Source organism: Schistocerca nitens, chromosome 2, assembly GCF_023898315.1.
Source record: "Schistocerca nitens isolate TAMUIC-IGC-003100 chromosome 2, iqSchNite1.1, whole genome shotgun sequence".
In the NCBI taxonomy this organism is placed as follows: Eukaryota; Metazoa; Arthropoda; class Insecta; order Orthoptera; family Acrididae; genus Schistocerca; species Schistocerca nitens.
Window position 1 is genome coordinate 1,063,448,889 of NC_064615.1, and position 18,733 is coordinate 1,063,467,621.

The following is an 18,733-nucleotide window of genomic DNA, read 5'->3' on the forward strand; positions in this document are numbered from 1 at the left end:
TCCTCCCTTTTTTTATATTCCTATTAACTTCCATATTCAGGGATGCTGCAACGGCCTTATGATCACTGATTCCCTGTTCTGCACTTACAGAGTCGAAAAGTTCGGGTCTGTTTGTTATCAGTAGGTGGAATTATAATATGCATTTATCTCGGTTTTATTCTTCTCTTTATCTTGGTGCATTGTTGACAACATCAGTAAGTTTTTACTTGGTTTCGTTTTTGCTATGTAGGACACCAAAGTTACTGGAGGCCTACCTGTTGATGGGTCTGTGAACAAGAACATTGATGAATATAGCTCTCGATTTGACGTGTTCTTCATTATGTCTGGAATATGCTTCCTGTTCGACTGGAGAGTTCCTACTGCAGTAACTTTGTAGTCTTGGTATAACTCTTCCGCCAAATCCACCGATGTGTAGTATCGGTCTGTAGTAACATTTCGACCAGTATTTTTCACAGGTGCTACCAGATGTTTGACGACAGCTGCTGAACCCCGTTCTTCTTTTGACAAATTCTGAACATTACCTGCACAGGGTTCCATATTCAAGACGTATCTGTCAACTGCATCGGACATCATGCGTACATGGATGCCATACTTGTCCAGTTTATCCTTTATAAATACTTTGAAGGGACAGCGCCATCTCATCAATGGTGATGTGGACCCCTGGTTTATACAGTAGTGGAAACCTATCATTCACTTTGTTGAAAACATCACGGATTGCTGTGAACTTGTCTGCTTCCCTTCTTAGCTGGCGGGTACTTTTGTCATCAAACTTTATGATTGTAATAAGTTCCTTGAAACGTTCTCTTCCCATAATACCCTTGTAAACTGGCTGACCCATTAGGTCTGACCAAAGATCATGTACACTGACAGAATTGTCCTTATTTGCCCCCATAAGTCTCAGGATTCCTATAAAGGCATACAACTATTTCTCATAAGTCAAAGTAACATTTTGCCTAACTGCCTCTTCATTTGAATGTTTTACTATAACATCCATGATGTCAGGCATAAGAAGTAACTTCAAGGCTTCTCCAGGTGAATGGCAAACACCAGCTGGAGTTACTCCTGCCTGCTCTCTTACCATATTAGCAACAGACCGCCGAGGAGTTCTAGACTGTGTGGTTACGTATCTTCTTCCAGACAAGGCCACAATAACATCCTCATGGTGACTGCCTGAAGCTGCACTATCTTCATCTTCTCTAACATCCAAATCACTTTCCCGATCTGAATCATACTCCATAACACCATCCTTATATTCACTTTCACTCCCCGAGTCAGAATCTTCATCTAAAATTTCATTCAGAACTGTTTCTAAAGATGAGTCACGTATTCTTTTAGTGATTTCTGAGTCTGGGTGTGAACAGTAGGGAACTGCACTAACTCACTGCAAGTTTACAAGATAAATAACAGCTGACTGATATCAACAATCACTTTCTCTGAAAGTAAACTGATTGTTGTGAATATGAAGAATACAAACCAACAGGAAACTAACTTCCATTATTGTAGAGATGAGCAATACGAAATCCTGCTAAGGGAAATTTTCTATAGCATGGAAGCATAAGGTGGGGGGGTGGGGGGTGGGGGGGGTTGTTGGACCCATAATGAGTTTATTTATTTATTTATTGTTCCATGGGACCAAATTAAGGAGAAGTCTCCATGGTCATGGAACGAGTCTATACATGAAATTATAACACAATATTAGAAACAGATAAAATGAAATACAAAAAAAAAAAAAAACATATTCAGGTGACAAGTCTTAAGTTTAAATAAAGAATATCAACAATGTAACACTGGAATTTGCTTAATTTTTTAGCTCTTCCAGGAGCTCCTCGACAGAATAGAAGGAGTGAGCCATGAGGAAACTCTTCAGTTTAGACTTAAAAGAGTTTGGGCTACTGCTAAGATTTTTGAGTTCTTATGGTAGCTTATTGAAAATGGATGCAGCAGAATACTGCACTCCTTTCTGCACAAGAGTCAAGGAAGTGCATTCCACATGCAGATTGGCTTTCTGCCTGGTATTAACTGAGTGAAAGCTGCTAACTCTTGGGAATAGGCTAATATTGCTAACAACAAACAACATTAAAGAAAATATATACTGTGAGGGCAATGTCAGAATTCCCAGACTATTGAATAGGGGTCGACAAGAGGTTCTTGAGCTTACACCACATATAGCTCGAACAGCCCGTTTTTGAGCCAAAAATACCCTTTTTGAATCAGAAGAATTACCCCAAAAAATAATACCATACGACATAAGCGTATGAAAATATGCGAAGTAAACTACTTTTCGTGTTGAAGTGTCACTTATTTCAGATACTGTTCTAATGGTAAATAAAGCAGCATTTAGTTTCTGAACAAGATCCTGGACATGGACTTTCCACAACAACTTACTATCTATCCAAACGCCTAGGAACTTGAACTGTTCCGTCTCGCTTATAATACGCCCATTCTGTCTGATCGAAATATCAGTTCTTGTTGAATTGTGAGTTAGAAACTGTAAAAACTGAGTCTTACTGTGATTTAGCATCAAATTATTTTCCACAAGCCACGAACTTATTTCATGAACTACATTATTTGATACTGTTTCAATATTACACACAAGATTCTTCACTATCAAGCTGGTGTCATCAGCAAACAGAAATATTTTTGAATCACCTGTAATACTAGAAGGCATATCATTTATATAAATAAGAAACAGCAGTGGCCCCAGCACCGACCCTTGGGGAACGCCCCACTTAACAGTGCCCCATTGGGACTGAACATCACTACCACTCTCAATATTGTGGAGAATTACCTTCTGCTTTCTGTTCTTAAAGTGAGATGTGAACCAATTGTAAGCTACTCCCCTTACTCCATAATGGTCCAACTTCTGCAGTAATATTTTGTGGTCAATACAGTCAAAAGCCTTCGGTAAATCAAAGAAAACACCTAGCATTCGCAACCTTTTATTTAATCAGTCCAAAACCTCACACAGAAAAGAGAATATAGCATTTTCAGTTGTTAAACCATTTCTAAAACCAAACTGAACATTTGACAGCAAATTATGTGAATTTAAATGCTCCAGTAACCTTGTATATACAACCTTCTCGATACCTTTAGCAAACAATGATGGCATAGAAATAGGTCTAAAATTGTCAACATTATCAACGTCTCCCTTTTTATAAAGTGGCTTCACTATCGAGTACTTTAATCAGTCAGGAAGCCGACCACTCCTAAAGGAAAAGTTACAGATATGGCTAAGTACTGGGCTAACATACATAGAACAATACTTCAGTATTCTGCTAGATACCCCGTCATATCCATGAGAGTTCTTGGTCTTTAGTGATTTAATTATTAACTCAATCTCCCTCTTGTCAGTATCATGGAGGAGCATTTCAGGTAACAGTCTCGGAACACTTTTTTCTAAGAGCGCTATATGATTCCCTGTTGGGACTAGGTTTCTATTTAGTTCACATGCTATATTCAGAAAGTGATTATTAAATACTGTACATATACGTGACTTATCAGTAACACGGACATTCCCACTACGCACTGATTCTATATCCTCGACCTGTCTCTGCAGACCAGCCACTTCCTTTACGACTAACCATGTGGTTTTAATTTTATCCTGAGACTTAGCTATTCTATCTGCATACCACATACTTTTTGCCTTCCTAATAACATTTTTAAGCACCTTACAATACTGTTTGTAATGGGCTGCTGCATTTAGATTTTGACTGTTTCTGACGTTTTGATATAATTGCCACTTTGTTCTACAAGATATTCTTATCCCTCTAGTCAGCCACCCAGGCTGCCTGTTTGTGCTAGTACCCTGTTTTGAACGTTCTAACGGAAAGCAACTTTCTAAGAGCATGAGAAAAGTCTTGGGAAAAGCATTATATTTATTGTCTACTGTATCAGCGCTATAAACATCTTGCCACTCTTGTTCCTTGATGAGGTTTACAAAGGTCTCTACAGCAACTGGATCAGCTTTCCTAAACAGCTGATTACTATATTTAACACGTGATGCAGCACAAAAATCTTTTAGAGTTAAAATTTGTGCATCATGATCTGAAAGGCCATTCACCTTTTTGCTAACAGAATGACCTTCTAGTAATGAGGAATGAACAAAAATGTTGTCTGTGGTTCTTCTACTGTTCCCTTGCACTCTTGTTGGAAAGAATACGGTTTGCATAGGATTATATGAATTAAGGCGGTCTACCAGCATCCTCTTCCTTGCACAATCACTTATACAATTAATATTGAAGTCACCACATATAACTAACTTTTTGTATTTCCTATAAAGTGAACCAAGAACCTCCTCTAGCTTTAGCAAAAATGTTGTGAAATCAGAGTCTGGGGATCTATAAATAACAAAAGTTAGAAGTTTAGCTCCGTTAAATTTAACCACACCTGCACAACATTCAAACACCTTTTCAGTGCAATACTTTGAAACATCAATAGACTCAAATGGGATGCCATTTTTCACATACATGGCTACTCCCCCACACCGCAAAGAGCTCCTAGAAAAGCTGCCAGCCAACCAGTATCCTGGTAAAGGAAGCCTCTGAATTATCTCCTTATTTAAGAAGTGTTTAGATATGCCAATAATTTCAGAGTCAACATCTATAAGCAGTTCACTAACTTTATCTCTAATACCTTGTATATTTTGATGAAATATAGTAATTCTCTCATTAATCGGATACCTAAGCTTTGTCGAAAGTGATTCCCTTGTTAGAGAGACTTCCCTTAAGCAGGAATACCTATCAGCTGACTTCAATCTAAAAAAGGTGCAGCTCTAACACCCACTACTGCAGGAATTTTCCCATGAGTGATCCCACCAACCCCACCTATGCTGTCACCTATAAGCTTTGCCAACCTCCCCTTCCCATAACTGTTGAGGTGCAGGCCGTGTTAGGCTTGTGTGCCTCGGCGATACAGATGGCTGTACCGTAGGTGCAACCACAACGGAGGGGTATCTGTTGAGAGGCCAGACAAACGTGTGGTTCCTGAAGAGGGGCAGCAGCCTTTTCAGTAGTTGCAGGGGCAACAGTCTGGATGATTGACTGATCTGGCCTTGTAACACTAACCAAAACGGCCTTGCTGTTTTGGTACTGCGAACGGCTGAAAGCAAGGGGAAACTACAGCTGTAATTTTTCCCGAGGGCATGCAGCTTTACTGTATGGTTAAATGATGATGGCGTCCTCTTGGGTAAAATATTCCAGAGGTAAAATAGTCCCCCATTCGGATCTCCGGGCGGGGACTACTCAAGAGGACGTCGTTATCAAGAGAAAGAAACTGGCGTTCTATGGATCAGAGTGTGGAATGTCAGATCCCTTAATCGGGCAGGTAGGTTAGAAAATTTAAACAGGGAAATGGATAGGTTAAAGTTAGATGTAGTGGGAATTAGTGAAGTTCGGTGGCAGGAGGAACAAGACTTTTGGGTAGGCGAATACAGGGTTATAAATACAAAGTCAAATAGGGGTAATACAGGAGTAGGTTTAATAATGAATTAAAAAATAGGAATGCGGGTAAGCTACTAAAAACAGCATAGTGAACGCATTATTGTGGCCAAGATAGACACGAAGCCCACACCTACTACAGTAGTACAAGTTTATATGCCAACTAGCTCTGCAGATGACGAAGAAATTGAAGAAATTTATGATGAAATAAAAGAAATTATTCAGGTAGTGAAGGGAGACGAAAATTTAATAGTCATGGGTGACTGGAATTCGGTAGCAGGAAAAGGGAGAGAAGGAAACGTAGTAGGTGAATATGGATTGGGGGTAAGAAATGAAAGAGGAAGCCGCCTGGTAGAATTTTGTGCAGAGCATAGCTTAATCATAGCCAACACTTGGTTCAAGAATCATGAAAGAAGGTTGTATACATGGAAGAAGCCTGGAGATACTAAAAGGTATCAGATAGATTATATAATGGTAAGACAGAGACTTAGGAACCAGTTTCTAAATTGTAAGACATTTTCAGGGGCAGAAGTGGACTCTGACCACAATCTATTGGTTATGAACTGTAGATTAAAACTGAAGAAACTGCAAAAAGATGGAAATTTAAGGAGATGGGACCTGGATAAACTGACTAAACCAGAGGTTGTACAGAGTTTCAGGGAGAGCGTAAGGGAACAAATGGCAGGATTGGGGGAAAGGAATACAGTAGAAGAAGAATGGGTAGCTTTGAGGGATGAAGTAGTGAAGGCAGCAGAGGATCAAGTAGGTAAAAAGACGAGGACTAGTAGAAATCATTGGGTAACAGAAGGAATATTGAATTTAATTGATGAAAGGAGAAAATATAAAAATGCAGTAAATGAAGCAGGCAGAAAGGAATACAAACATCTCAAAAATGAGATCGACAGGAAGTGCAAAATGGCTAAGCAGGTATGGCTAGAGGATAAATGTAAGGATGTAGAGGCTTATCTCACTAGCGGTAGATACTGCCTACAGGAAAATTAAAGAGACCTTTGGAGAAAAGAGAACCACTTGTATGAATATCAAGAGCTCAGATGGAAACCCAGTTCTAAGCAAAGAACGGAAAGCAGAAAGGTGGAAGGAGTATATAGAGGGTCTATACAAGGGCGATGTACTTGAGGACAATATTATGGAAATGGAAGAGGATGTAGATGAAGATGAAATGGGAGATACGATACTGCGTGAAGAGTTCAACAGAGCACTGAAAGACCTGGGTCAAATCAAGGCCCCGGGAGTAGACAACTTTCCATTAGAACTACTGACGGCCTTGGGAGAGCCAGTCCTGACAAAACTCTACCATCTGGTGAGCAAGATGTATGAGACAGGCAAAATACCCTCAGACTTCAAGACGAATATAATAAATGCAATACCAAAGAAAGTAGGTGTTGACAGATGTGAAAATTACCGAACTATCAGTTTAATAAGTCACGGCTGCAAAATAGTAACGCGAATTCTTTACAGACGAATTGAAAAACTAGTAGAAGCCGAACTTGGGGAAGATCAGTTTGGATTCCGTAGAAATATTGGAACACGTGAGGCAATACTGACCCTACGGCTTATCTTAGAAGCTAGATTAAGGAAAGGCAAACCTACATTTCTAGCATTTGTAGACTTAGAGAAAGCTTTTGACAATGTTGACTGGAATACTCTCTTTCAAATTCTGAAGGTGGCAGTGGTAAAATATAGGGAATGAAAGGCTATTTACAATTTGTATAGAAACCAAATGGCAGTTATAAGAATTGAGGGGCATGAAAGGGAAGCAGTGGTTGGGAAGGGAGTGAGACAGGGTTGTAGCCTCTCCCCGTTGTTTTTCAATCTGTATATTGAGCAAGCATTGAAGGAAATAAAAGAAAAATTCGGAGTAGGTATTAAAATCCATGGAGAAGAAATAAAAACTTTGAGGTTCGCCGATGACATTGTAATTCTGTTAGAGACAGCAAAGGACTTGGAAGAGCAGTTGAACGGAATGGATGGTGTCTTGAAGGGAGGATGTAAGATGAACATCAACAAAAGCAAAATGAGGATAATGGAATGAAGTCGAATTAAGTTGGGTGATGTTAAGGGTATTAGATTAGGAAATGAGACACTTAAAGTAGTAAAGGAATTTTGCTATTTGGGGAGCAAAATAACTGATGATGGTCAAAGTAGCGAGGATATCAAATGTAGACTGGCAATGGCAAGGAAAGCGTTTCTGAAGAAGAGAAATTTGTTAACATCGAATATTGATTTAAGTGTTAGGAAGTCGTTTCTGAAAGTATTTGTATGGAGTGTAGTAATGTATGGAAGTGAAACATGGACGATAAATAGTTTGGACAAGAAGAGAATAGATGCTTTCGAAATGTGGTGCGACAGAAGAATGCTGACGATTAGATGGGTAGATCACATAACTAATGAGGAGGTACTGAATAGGATTGGGGAGAAGAGAAGTTTGTGGCACAACTTGACTAGAAGAAGGGATCGGATGGTAGGATATGTTCTGAGGCATCAAGGGATCACCAATTTAGTATTGGAGGGCAATGTGGAGGGTAGGAATCGTAGAGGGAAACCAAGAGATAAATACACCAAGCAGATTCAGAAGTATGTAGGTTGCAGTAGGTACTGGGAGATGAAGAAGCTTGCACAGGATAGAGTAGCATGGAGAGCTGCATCAAACCAGTCTCAGGACTGAAGACCACAACAACAACAACATTTGAGAATATTTTAAAATGTTTAAAAGCATTATTTAAGATTAAAAAATATTCATAAAAGCTCAACAATGTAGATAAATCTCGAACTTTTGTTCTTATAATATACATCGATGTGAAAGAGATGTGGGGTGTCCTGGTAGCCACCACATGTGATAGCTACCACTTCAAATACTCATGTCTCCAGAAATTGGTTTCACTATATTCCATATTTAATTAACTTGTTCTATCACAATACTTGCTTATGAACAACATTTGTGATTTAGTTATTTGATGAGTAGATAGTAAATTCTGTGGGTTTCCAATCCCTTAAAAAAAAATTGCAGTTTTTTAAATAGAAAGGCAGTTTGGAACGTACAAGCAGAATTCTCGGAATAAATGCTGTTCTTCCTTTATCTTTTTCCGATGTTGTTGTTGAGGTTTTCAGTCCTGAGACTGGTTTGATGCAGCTCTCCATGCTACTCTATCCCGTGCAAGCTTCTTCATCTCCCGGTGTCTACTGCAACCTACATCCTTCTGAATCTGTTTAGTGTATTCATCTCTTGGTCTCCCTCTACGATTTTTTCCCTCCACGCTGCCCTCCAATACTAAATTGGTGATCCCTTGATGCCTCAGAACATGTCCTACCAACCAATCCCTTCTTCTTGTCAAGTTGTGCCACAAACTTCTCTTCTCCCCAATCCTATTCAGTACTTCCTCATTAGTTTCGTGATCTACCCATCTAATCTTCAGCATTCTTCTGTAGCACCACATTTCAAAGGCTTCTATTCTCTTCTTGTCCAAACTATTTATTGTCCATGTTTCACACCCATACATGGCTACACTCCATACAAATACTTTCAGAAACGACTTCCTGACATTTAAATCTATACTCGATATTAACAAATTTTTCTTCTTTAGAAATGCTTTTCTTGCTATTGCCAGTCTACATTTTGTATCCTCTCTACTTCGACCATCATCAGTTACTTTGCTCCCCATATAGCAAAACTCCTTTACTACTTTAAGTGTCTCATTTCCTAATCTAATTCCCTCAGCATCGCCCGACTTAATTCGACTACATTCCATTATCCTTGTTTTGCTTTTGTTGATGTTCATCTTATATCCTCCTTTCAAGACACTGTCCATTCCGTTCAACTGCTCTTCCAAGTCCTTTGCTGTCTCTGACAGAATTACAATGTCATTGGCAAACCTCAAAGTTTTTATTTCTTCTCCATGGATTTCAATACCTACTCCGAATTTTTCTTTTGTTTCCTTTACTGCCTGCTCAATATACAGATTGAATAACATCGGGGAGAGGCTACAACCCTGTCTCACTCCCTTCCCAACCACTGCTTCCCTTTCATGCCCCTCTACTCTTATAACTGCCATCTGGTTTCTGTACAAATTGTAAATAGCCTTTCGCTCCCTGCATTTTACCCCTGCCATCTTCAGAATTTGAAAGAGATTATTCCAGCCAACATTGTCAAAAGCTTTCTCCAAGTCTAATGCTAGAAACGTAGGTTTGCCTATGAACCAATAGCAAAAGTTAAAACATTATCGCTAGAAATGTTATGTGAAAATGCAGCTGTTAGGTTAACATATTTAAATTTAATAGTTGTAGCTTTGTACTCAACTAAGACTGGAGGCAATTCAACAGATGATTTTGTTAACAAGTTAGTGTCTTTATGTGAGACAGTCTGTAAGTATAAGTGTAGGATACTAATCTGTAGAGATTTCAATTTGAATTTTCAGTTGTCCACTATCTATAACTCATTTGTAAATAATTTATTAAATTCTTTTGGTCTTTATATTACAACCATTGAAATAACAAGGCCATATTATAAAGGTACTGGTACCTGTATTGAAAATATAGTTGTATCAAATGAGTTAATGCATCTCAAGTCAGAGGTAATTAAGACCTGGGTATCTGACCACTGGCCACTACTTCTTAGAACAGATATAACAAGAAATTGTAACACTGACTCAGTGCACATGGCAGGAAAGAAAGTATGTGTGGTCAATTATGATATGTTTAAGTCTCATATTGATAAAAGTAATTGGTTGCAGGTTTATCGAGAACATGCAATAGATATAAAGGTGGAAAAACTCATATATACTCTTTCTGCATTTGCTAAAGATGTCCTTTCCCATTAAGTTACTAAATAATACAAAGGCACTTAGAGTAAATAAGGTCAAGGATGAAAAGGTGTTGCAGATCAAGAGGGAGTGTGATCAATATTATGACTGGTATAGAAATACAGGTTCTAAAGTATTTAAAGACATGCTCACAGTGAAAAAGAAAAAAAAAATAAGACAGGCCTCAAAGGAAGCTAGGTGTAAAAAAAAAAAAAAAAAAGAAGATATAATACTGACATCTGAAAATACGACACGTGCAATGTGGAATATCATTAACAGTCAGTGCAACAGGAAAATGACTTCACAGGCTGAAAGCAGTAATCTGAATGCTGCACAGTTAAATACATTCTTCACTGAGAAGATGCAAGAAATAATAAAAGTGATTGGCACTTCCAATATAGCCACTGACCATAAATACTACCTCAGAAACACCACAAAGCCTGAAAGTACATTTAGCTTTAAACGGGTCAAGGTACAGGATGTTACTAATATACTGAGGAAAATGACGAACAGTTTTAGTGATGACGTTTATGGTTTAAGTTCAGCCACTTTAAAGTGTGATTCAGTTCAACTGCCAGAATCGATAACACATGTAGTAAATACATGTATTTTGGAGGCTCAGTTCCCAAAGGCACTCAAGTTTGTTAAAGTCACTCCAATACACAAAAAAGGCAGCCTCTCGAGTTGTGATAATTTTAGGCCTGTTTCAATTGTGCCAATCTTGTCTAAAGTGATAGAAGCTATATTAAATAATCAAATAGTAAAATACTTTGAAGAAAACAAAATCTTCACTGATAGTGAATTTGGCTTCAGATTAGGATTAGGAACTGTTAAATCTGCCTTATCACTATTAATACAGTGTGTGAAGCAACTAGAAAGCAAGCTAGTGGTTCAGAATAAACTCTTTGATTTATCAAAAGCTTTTGACACTATGTCTCACGAAATCTTATTGAACAAACTGCAATTCTATGGCTTTACAGGAAGTGCTCTGGAATTGATAAAATCTTATCTAAGTAATAGAGTGCAGAAGGTGGTTTTTAATGGTGCAGAATCAGATTACTTACCTGTGGGCATGGGTGTCCCACAAGGTTCTGTACTTGGCCCAATTCTATTTATTGTAAATGACTTACCATGTAACATAGTTGGGCCGTCAACTAGGACTTACTTATTTGCAGATGATCTTGCAGTCTGTATAACTGCAGAAACAGCACAGAAGGTGAAATATTAAGCAGGCCAGTGCACTGTCAAAGTTGAAAATTGGTGTAAAGCTAATTTCCTTTGTGTCAACTGAAAAAAAAAAATACAAGACCTGTATGTTTGGTGGAATAATAACACTGAACTTGAGTAGAGCTCAAATGCTGTTAATTTCCTTGGAATCTCAATTGATTCAAAATTATCCTGGGGCAGCCATATAGAAAAAGTGGGAAGCAGCATTAGCAAAGGAATATTTGCTCTAAGGAAGCTGCGTCTTTGTCTAAATGTGCCAGTACTTAAAGTGGTTTATTTTGCTTTAATACATAGTCACATTTCCTATGGTACAATACTGTGGGGTCATCAAAGCAAGGTAGCTAATGTCTTCAAACTGCAAAAGAAGGCAATAAGACTGATATGTAGCTTGGCACCCAGAGTCCACTGTAGGTCAAGCTTTAAAAAATTACAGATTATGACCCGGCCATCAATATTTATACTACAGTGTGTAATGCATAATAAGGAAAACTATCCGAGTTATCAACAGTATGACATGCGACATAATTATAACACAAGAAACAAGCAGGACCTAGTTTCTTTCCGATGTAACTATAAAAAAACACAAAAGTGCTTCTTATACAAGTCCATAAAATTTTTTAATGCCATACCCCAACATATCAGGGATATTCCGATTAAAAAAAAAAAAAAAAAGTAAAAGAATTTCTTCTTGAGCTCAGCATTTATGAAACTGATGAATTTTTAAGGGAGGCAAAGAATATGGTATGACTACACTTTGTGATCAGTTTTTATATGCTTCTATAAGTAAGTCTGTAATTGGCTAAACTTACTATGCAATATCAATTTGTACCAGAAGTTTCTCTATTTTGTTTTTGTGTGAAGGTACCATAATTATTTGTGTAACATTTATATTGTGCAATATTTTTCTTGTTTTTGTAAATATTTGTGTAACATTTATACTATGTAATATTGACTTTTGTAATGCCTCAGATGATCTCTGAGGTCTCTACAACAATAAAAATCAATCAATCAATCAATCAATCTATATTAATAAAATAGAAAGAAACATTCCACATGGGAAAAATATATTAAAAACAGAGATTCCATGACTTACCAAATGGGAAAGCGCTGGTAGATAGGCACAATAAAAAACACACAAACACACACACAAAATTTCAAGCTTTCGCAACCCCCGGTTGCTTCGTCAGGAAAGAGGGAAGGAGAGGGAAAGATGAAAGGATGTGGGTTTTAAGGGAGAGGGTAAGGAGTCATTCCAATCCCGGGAGTGGAAAGACTTACCTTAGGGGGAGAAAAGGACAGGTATACACTCGCACACACACACCTATCCATCCACACATATACAGACACAAGCAGATATATTTAAAGACAAAGAGTTTGGACAGAGATGTCAGTCGAGGCGGAAGTGCAGAGGCAAAGGTGAGGTATGAGTGGCGGCAACTTGAAATTAGCGGAGATTGAGGCCTGGTGGATAACGGGAAGAGAGGATATATTGAAGGTCAAGTACCCATCTCCAGAGTTTGGATAGGTTGGTGTTAGTGGGAAGTGTTAACACTGTGCCAAGATGTGCTGGCCGTGCACCAAGGCATGTTTAGCCACAGGGTGATCCTCATTACCAACAAACACTGTCTGCCTGTGTCCATTCATGCAAATGGACAGTTTGCTGCTGGTCATTCCCACATAGAAAGCATCACAGTGTAGGCAGGTCAGTTGGTAAATCACGTGGGTGCTTTCACACGTGGCTCTGCCTTTGATTGTGTACAACTTCCGGGTTACAGGACTGGAGTAGGTGGTGGTGGGAGGGTGCATGGGACAGGTTTTACACTGGGGGCGGTTACAAGGGTAGGAGCCAGAGGGTAGGGAAGGTGCTTTGGGGATTTCATAGGGATGAACCAAGAGGTTACGAAGGTTAGGTGGACGGCGGAAAGACACTCTTGGTGGAGTAGGGAGGATATCATGAAGGATGGATCTCATTTCGGGGCAGGATTTGAGGAAGTCGTATCCCTGCTGGAGAGCCACATTCAGAGTCTGATCCAGTCCCGGGAAGTATCCTGTCACAAGTGGGGCACTTTTGGGGTTCTTCTGTGAGAAAACAAAATCTTCTTCAACGATGGGGGATGGAGGGGGATGGGGCTGCAAAATTTGCTTGTGAAGTTTTCGCAGCACAGACAGACATAGCACAATTACTTTTATTATATTTATTGATTGAAATATTTTTAGATTAAATGAAACATGCAACAATGATAAATGTTAATTATTTCTTTCTTTGTGACTGTGGGTTGAAGACAGCCTTACAGGATTTATGACACGCACAGCTCTCATCTTCTCTACAAGTTCAGGATGACCATACTGTTTAGCTGTATCTCGGGGTGTACGGCCATGGTGGTCTTTTACTTTTGTATCAGCTCCTGATGCTACCAGGAACTCAACAATGGGCTGATTGCCAGTCTGCGCAGCAACATGTAGAGGTGTCTGCCCATTGATAGTGTTGCGCATGTTTACACTAGCCCCACGACGCAACTGGAAAACAATATTCGTCTCTACAGTGACAAACTTTACAAAACTACTCAATTTTTTAGTTGATTATACATGGAGCTTTGAAAGTAACACCATGACTACCAGCATTTTTATTGCATCAATACTTGATTTTGTGTTTGCTGATAGAATAGCTTCAGAAAGCAGACTCATTCCTTGACTGTTAATGCAGTTGATATTTGCCTCATTCTTCAGAAGAGCATATGTGACAGGTGGATTTGGGGATGTAATGACTGCTGTACATAGTGCATGTTCCCCAAATGTATCCATAGTGTTGACCTTAAAAAAAGAAAGCATTTGATAGTACCACTATCAAAATTTGAGTAGATTTTCAGCTTAAATTTATCAATAATTTTACTAAAAGTTTATTGTCTCTTTATAACCATCTTGAATTTACATACTGAAATGAGGTTACTTACTCTTGCACCATAAGATAGCAATATTTTTACAATGCCAGATTTCTTTTTAAAAACAGCCACATGTAAAGGCGTCCTGCCAAAAATGTCCGTACAGTTCACATTTGCTCCTTTGTCTAATAGTTTTTTCATAATCTAGAATCAAATAAGGATTGCATGTCTCATGAATATCAGCATAGTATGGTAGAGAGTGAGATTTTCATCAATGACTTAAAATTAGTAAACACCTTGTTTAATAGTAACAGTTCATATAGTTACCAGTTTATGTTCATTTTGTGTGGCAATCAGAAGTGCTGTGTCTCCAAACAATGTTTTCGAGTCAATACACTTGTTGCTGTGTTTGAGAAGAATATCGAGCATTTCTTCATGACCTTTCTCTGCAGCTATATGCAGTGGTGTCAGCATATCTTCATAATGACAGTCAATGTTTGCACCTTGTTTCAAGCACCATTTCACCATTTTAGTATTTGCATTTATTGAAGCTTCAAGAAGGTTTTCGTCTATGGGATCTTTCACTGTGTTAATAGATATTAAAATTAGTAATTATCTTCCTCAAAAAATTTCATATACGAGGGCAGTTCAATAAGTAATGCAACACATTTTTTTTCTGAAACAGGGGTTGTTTTATTCAGCACTGAAATACACCAGGTTCTTCCCCAATCTTTTAGCTACACAACACTATTTTTCAACGTAATCTCCATTCAATGCTACGGCCTTACGCCACCTTGAAATGAGCGCCTGTATGCCTGCACGGTACCATTCCACTGGTCGATGTCGGAGCCAACGTCATACTGCATCAATAACTTCTTCATCATCCGCGTAGTGCGTCCCACGGATTGCGTCCTTCATTGGGCCAAACATATGGAAATCCGACGGTGCGAGATCGGGGCTGTAGGGTGCATGAGGAAGAACAGTCCACTGAAGTTTTGTGAGCTCCTCTCGGGTGTGAAGATTTGTGTGAGGTCTTGCGTTGTCATGAAGAAGGAGAAGTTCGTTCTGATTTTTGTGCCTACGAACACGCTGAAGTCGTTTCTTCAATTTCTGAAGAGTAGCACAATACACTTCAGAGTTGATCGTTTGACCTTGGGGAAGGACATCGAACAGAATAACCCCTTCAGCGTCCCAGAAGACTGTAACCATGACTTTACCGGCTGAGGGTATGGCTTTAAACTTTTTCTTGGTAGGGGAGTGGGTGTGGCGCCACTCCATTGATTGCCGTTTTGTTTCAGGTTCGAAGTGATGAACCCATGTTTCATCGCCTGTAACAATCTTTGACAAGAAATTGTCACCCTCAGCCACATGACGAGCAAGCAATTCTGCACAGATGGTTCTCCTTTGCTCTTTATGGTGTTCGGTTAGACAACGAGGGACCCAGCGGGAACAAACCTTTGAATATCCCAACTGGTGAACAATTGTGACAGCACTACCAACAGAGATGTCAAGTTGAGCACTGAGTTGTTTGATGGTGATCCGTCGATCATCTTGAACGAGTGTGTTCGCACGCTCCGCCATTGCAGGAGTCACAGCTGTGCACGGCCGGCCCGCACGCGGGAGATCAGACAGTCTTGCTTGACCTTGCAGCGATGATGACACACGCTTTGCCCAATGACTCACCGTGCTTTTGTCCACTGCCAGATCACCGTAGACATTCTGCAAGCGCCTATGAATATCTGAGATGCCCTGGTTTTCCGCCAAAAGAAACTCGATCACTGCCCGTTGTTTGCAGCGCCCATCCATTACAGACGCCATTTTAACAGCTCCGTACAGCACTGCCACCTGTCGGAAGTCAATGAAACTATACGAGACGAAGCGGGAATGTTTGAAAATATTCCACAAGAAATTTCCGGTTTTTTCAACCAAAATTGGCCGAGAAAAAAAAATGTGTTGCATTACTTATTGAACTGCCCTCGTACATCCAAATATTTTCGTTCTTAGAATTTATTTAAAGTGATCTGAAGGACAATCAAACTGTGAACTCAAAAGCATCTCAAGCAGCAAGGTGATTTAATGAAAGACAAAGACCAAATACAATTACATCACACATATTCAGACAGGCATCACATGTACCACTTAGGGAGGTGAGTTTCAGTGAGAAAATCTTTAAAAAAGTGCACAAAACCGATTACAGATCCATTAGCTCACTGGAAATCAATAATTACCCTATCTGTAATGGTATATCAACACTATAAGGAAAAGTATGGATTACTATTCACTTTGAAGATGACACTTTGAGTTGCAGACAGGCACAATGGAAAGACTTCTACACATTTAGCTTTCTGCCAAAGCTTTCTTCAGAAAAGAAAACACACACACATCTCGTGCAGCGTATAGTACAGAATAACAAAACAAACAATAATTAATTATGTATAGTGCATACTATTTTCATACATTTGTTTTTCAGATATGACTTATCATTATCATTGACCACTATAGTAGAGAATAACAGAACAAACAATAATTAATTAATTATAGTGTGTACAGGCAGAGTATTTTCATACATTTGTACAAATATGAATTATCATTATCATTGACCACTATGAATAAGAGAACAAACAATAATTAATTAATTATAGTGTGTACAGGCAGACTATTTTCATACATTTGTTCAATATTCTGTAACACTGTAAAAACATTCTCTTAATAACATTTTTAAGCCGATTTTTAAAAATGTAAAACTTTTCTATCTTTTTGATACTTAAGGGAAGAACACTAAAAAGGATTTTGGGGTGATACATTGCACTTTTGTGATATTGGGCTCTGTTTTGTGTGTTTCTCTGTGGAAATCATTCTTGTGTCTTGTTGGGTAGTCATGGCACTCACTATTTAAAGAAGAAAATTGGGGGTGAGAGTTGAAAAAGCAGATACTTTTGTAGATATATAAAGATGGAAGCGACATTATTTGAAATTCTTTGAAAATTTCCCTGCAGGGCTCTCTTGGTGCAGCCCCTTTCATTATTCTTAATGCTCATTTTTTAATAATGCCCGGGATTGTGGTCATGGGTGTGTGAACAAGCACACATTTGTGTGAATCAATGTGTGCTTGTTTTCTTTTCTGAAGAAGGCTTTGGCTGAAAGCTAAACATACAATGGTTTTCTCATTGTGCCTGTCAGCAAATTAACGTGTCATCTTTAAAGTGAGCAGCAATCTATCCTTTTTGTCATATTGTTGATATTCCAATCTGGAGTTTCCCTTATCTATTATGGTATTTCATACAAAACCATAAGATCCTGTATTGTATTTTACAGCTCATTGCCCTTCAGCTATATTGACAGTATCAGGTCTAAACTTCTTCCTTATATAGTTCTTTGCATTGATAGAAAATCCAGAATAGAACAGAATGTGTATGCGGGGATAAGTTACTAATTGTTTAAATGTAATCTTACAAGAAATTCACTGTATGCAGCTCCAAACAACAAATTTAGTTTTTGTGTGACTCTTAGCCTGGTAACATCAACATTCTACAACTGAGTGTCATGTCAAATCTTTATACCTGTCTCCTCGATATGGCACCTGTAGCAAGCAACCTGCAATGTGTCATGCGGTGTACACCAGTAAAGTAGATCTATAAAATGAGTGTTTGTGTGGTTTGTTAATCAGAAACCACATATTTGATTTGTATAATCTTTACAGGTATGGGGGGGAGTGTTTATGAAACAGCGAAGTTTACTGAGTAGACCTTAACATAATATGACTATTTGGAGAGTGATAATATGGTGTACATAATTTTTTATTTAACTGTCTTCATTGCAAAGTTTTTTGATCAGAATTATTTGTTTCAGCGGTGCAACAACTATCTTCAGAAGCTTCAATGGAAGTAAAAGAAAAAAAAAGAACATTACTGTCTACTGCATTAAGAGGCTAAAAAACAGAAATTATAATGTAAAGAAAATACACATCTCATTCTGTTGCACTGCAACAAATCATAACCATGTAAAATTAGCATGAGTAAAAGTTGCCCTGCATGCTTCAAGCATATAAGGAATAAAAATGCTATCATAGAGGTTACTGATGTATGCATAATGTATAGATAATTGTACAAAGTAATTTAAAAAGGTTCATTTAGAAGTACAGTTTTTAAAAATATCATTAGTTATATGCAAATGAGCAAAAGTTTATTTTTATATTTAGCATATAAAAAGAATGGTTCATATGTTTACATTTAAAATAACTGAGTATAACTGGCTATAAATTTCATTTCAGAACCCTACTAAACTAAGGGAAAAACCACAGGTTTGTCATGGAATTGCAAAGAAGCTGAGAGGTACTGGGAAAAGTAATCTGCCACAAGGTAACATATTAGTTTTT

General features: G+C 38.3%; 1 protein-coding gene across 1 annotated transcript; it reads right to left on the minus strand.

Annotated features, from left to right (window-relative positions):
* Positions 1–922: 922 nt before the first annotated feature.
* LOC126235541 (serine/threonine-protein phosphatase 6 regulatory ankyrin repeat subunit C-like) lies at positions 923–14,886 on the minus strand. The gene is made up of 5 exons (XM_049944258.1): positions 14,686–14,886; positions 14,431–14,562; positions 14,096–14,290; positions 13,852–13,996; positions 923–1,308 (listed from the first exon to the last, which is right to left on the minus strand). The coding sequence occupies exons 1-5, from the start codon at positions 14,884–14,886 to the stop codon at positions 923–925; spliced, it is 1,059 nt and encodes a 352-aa protein (XP_049800215.1).
* Between the last annotated feature and the right edge of the window lie 3,847 nt (positions 14,887–18,733).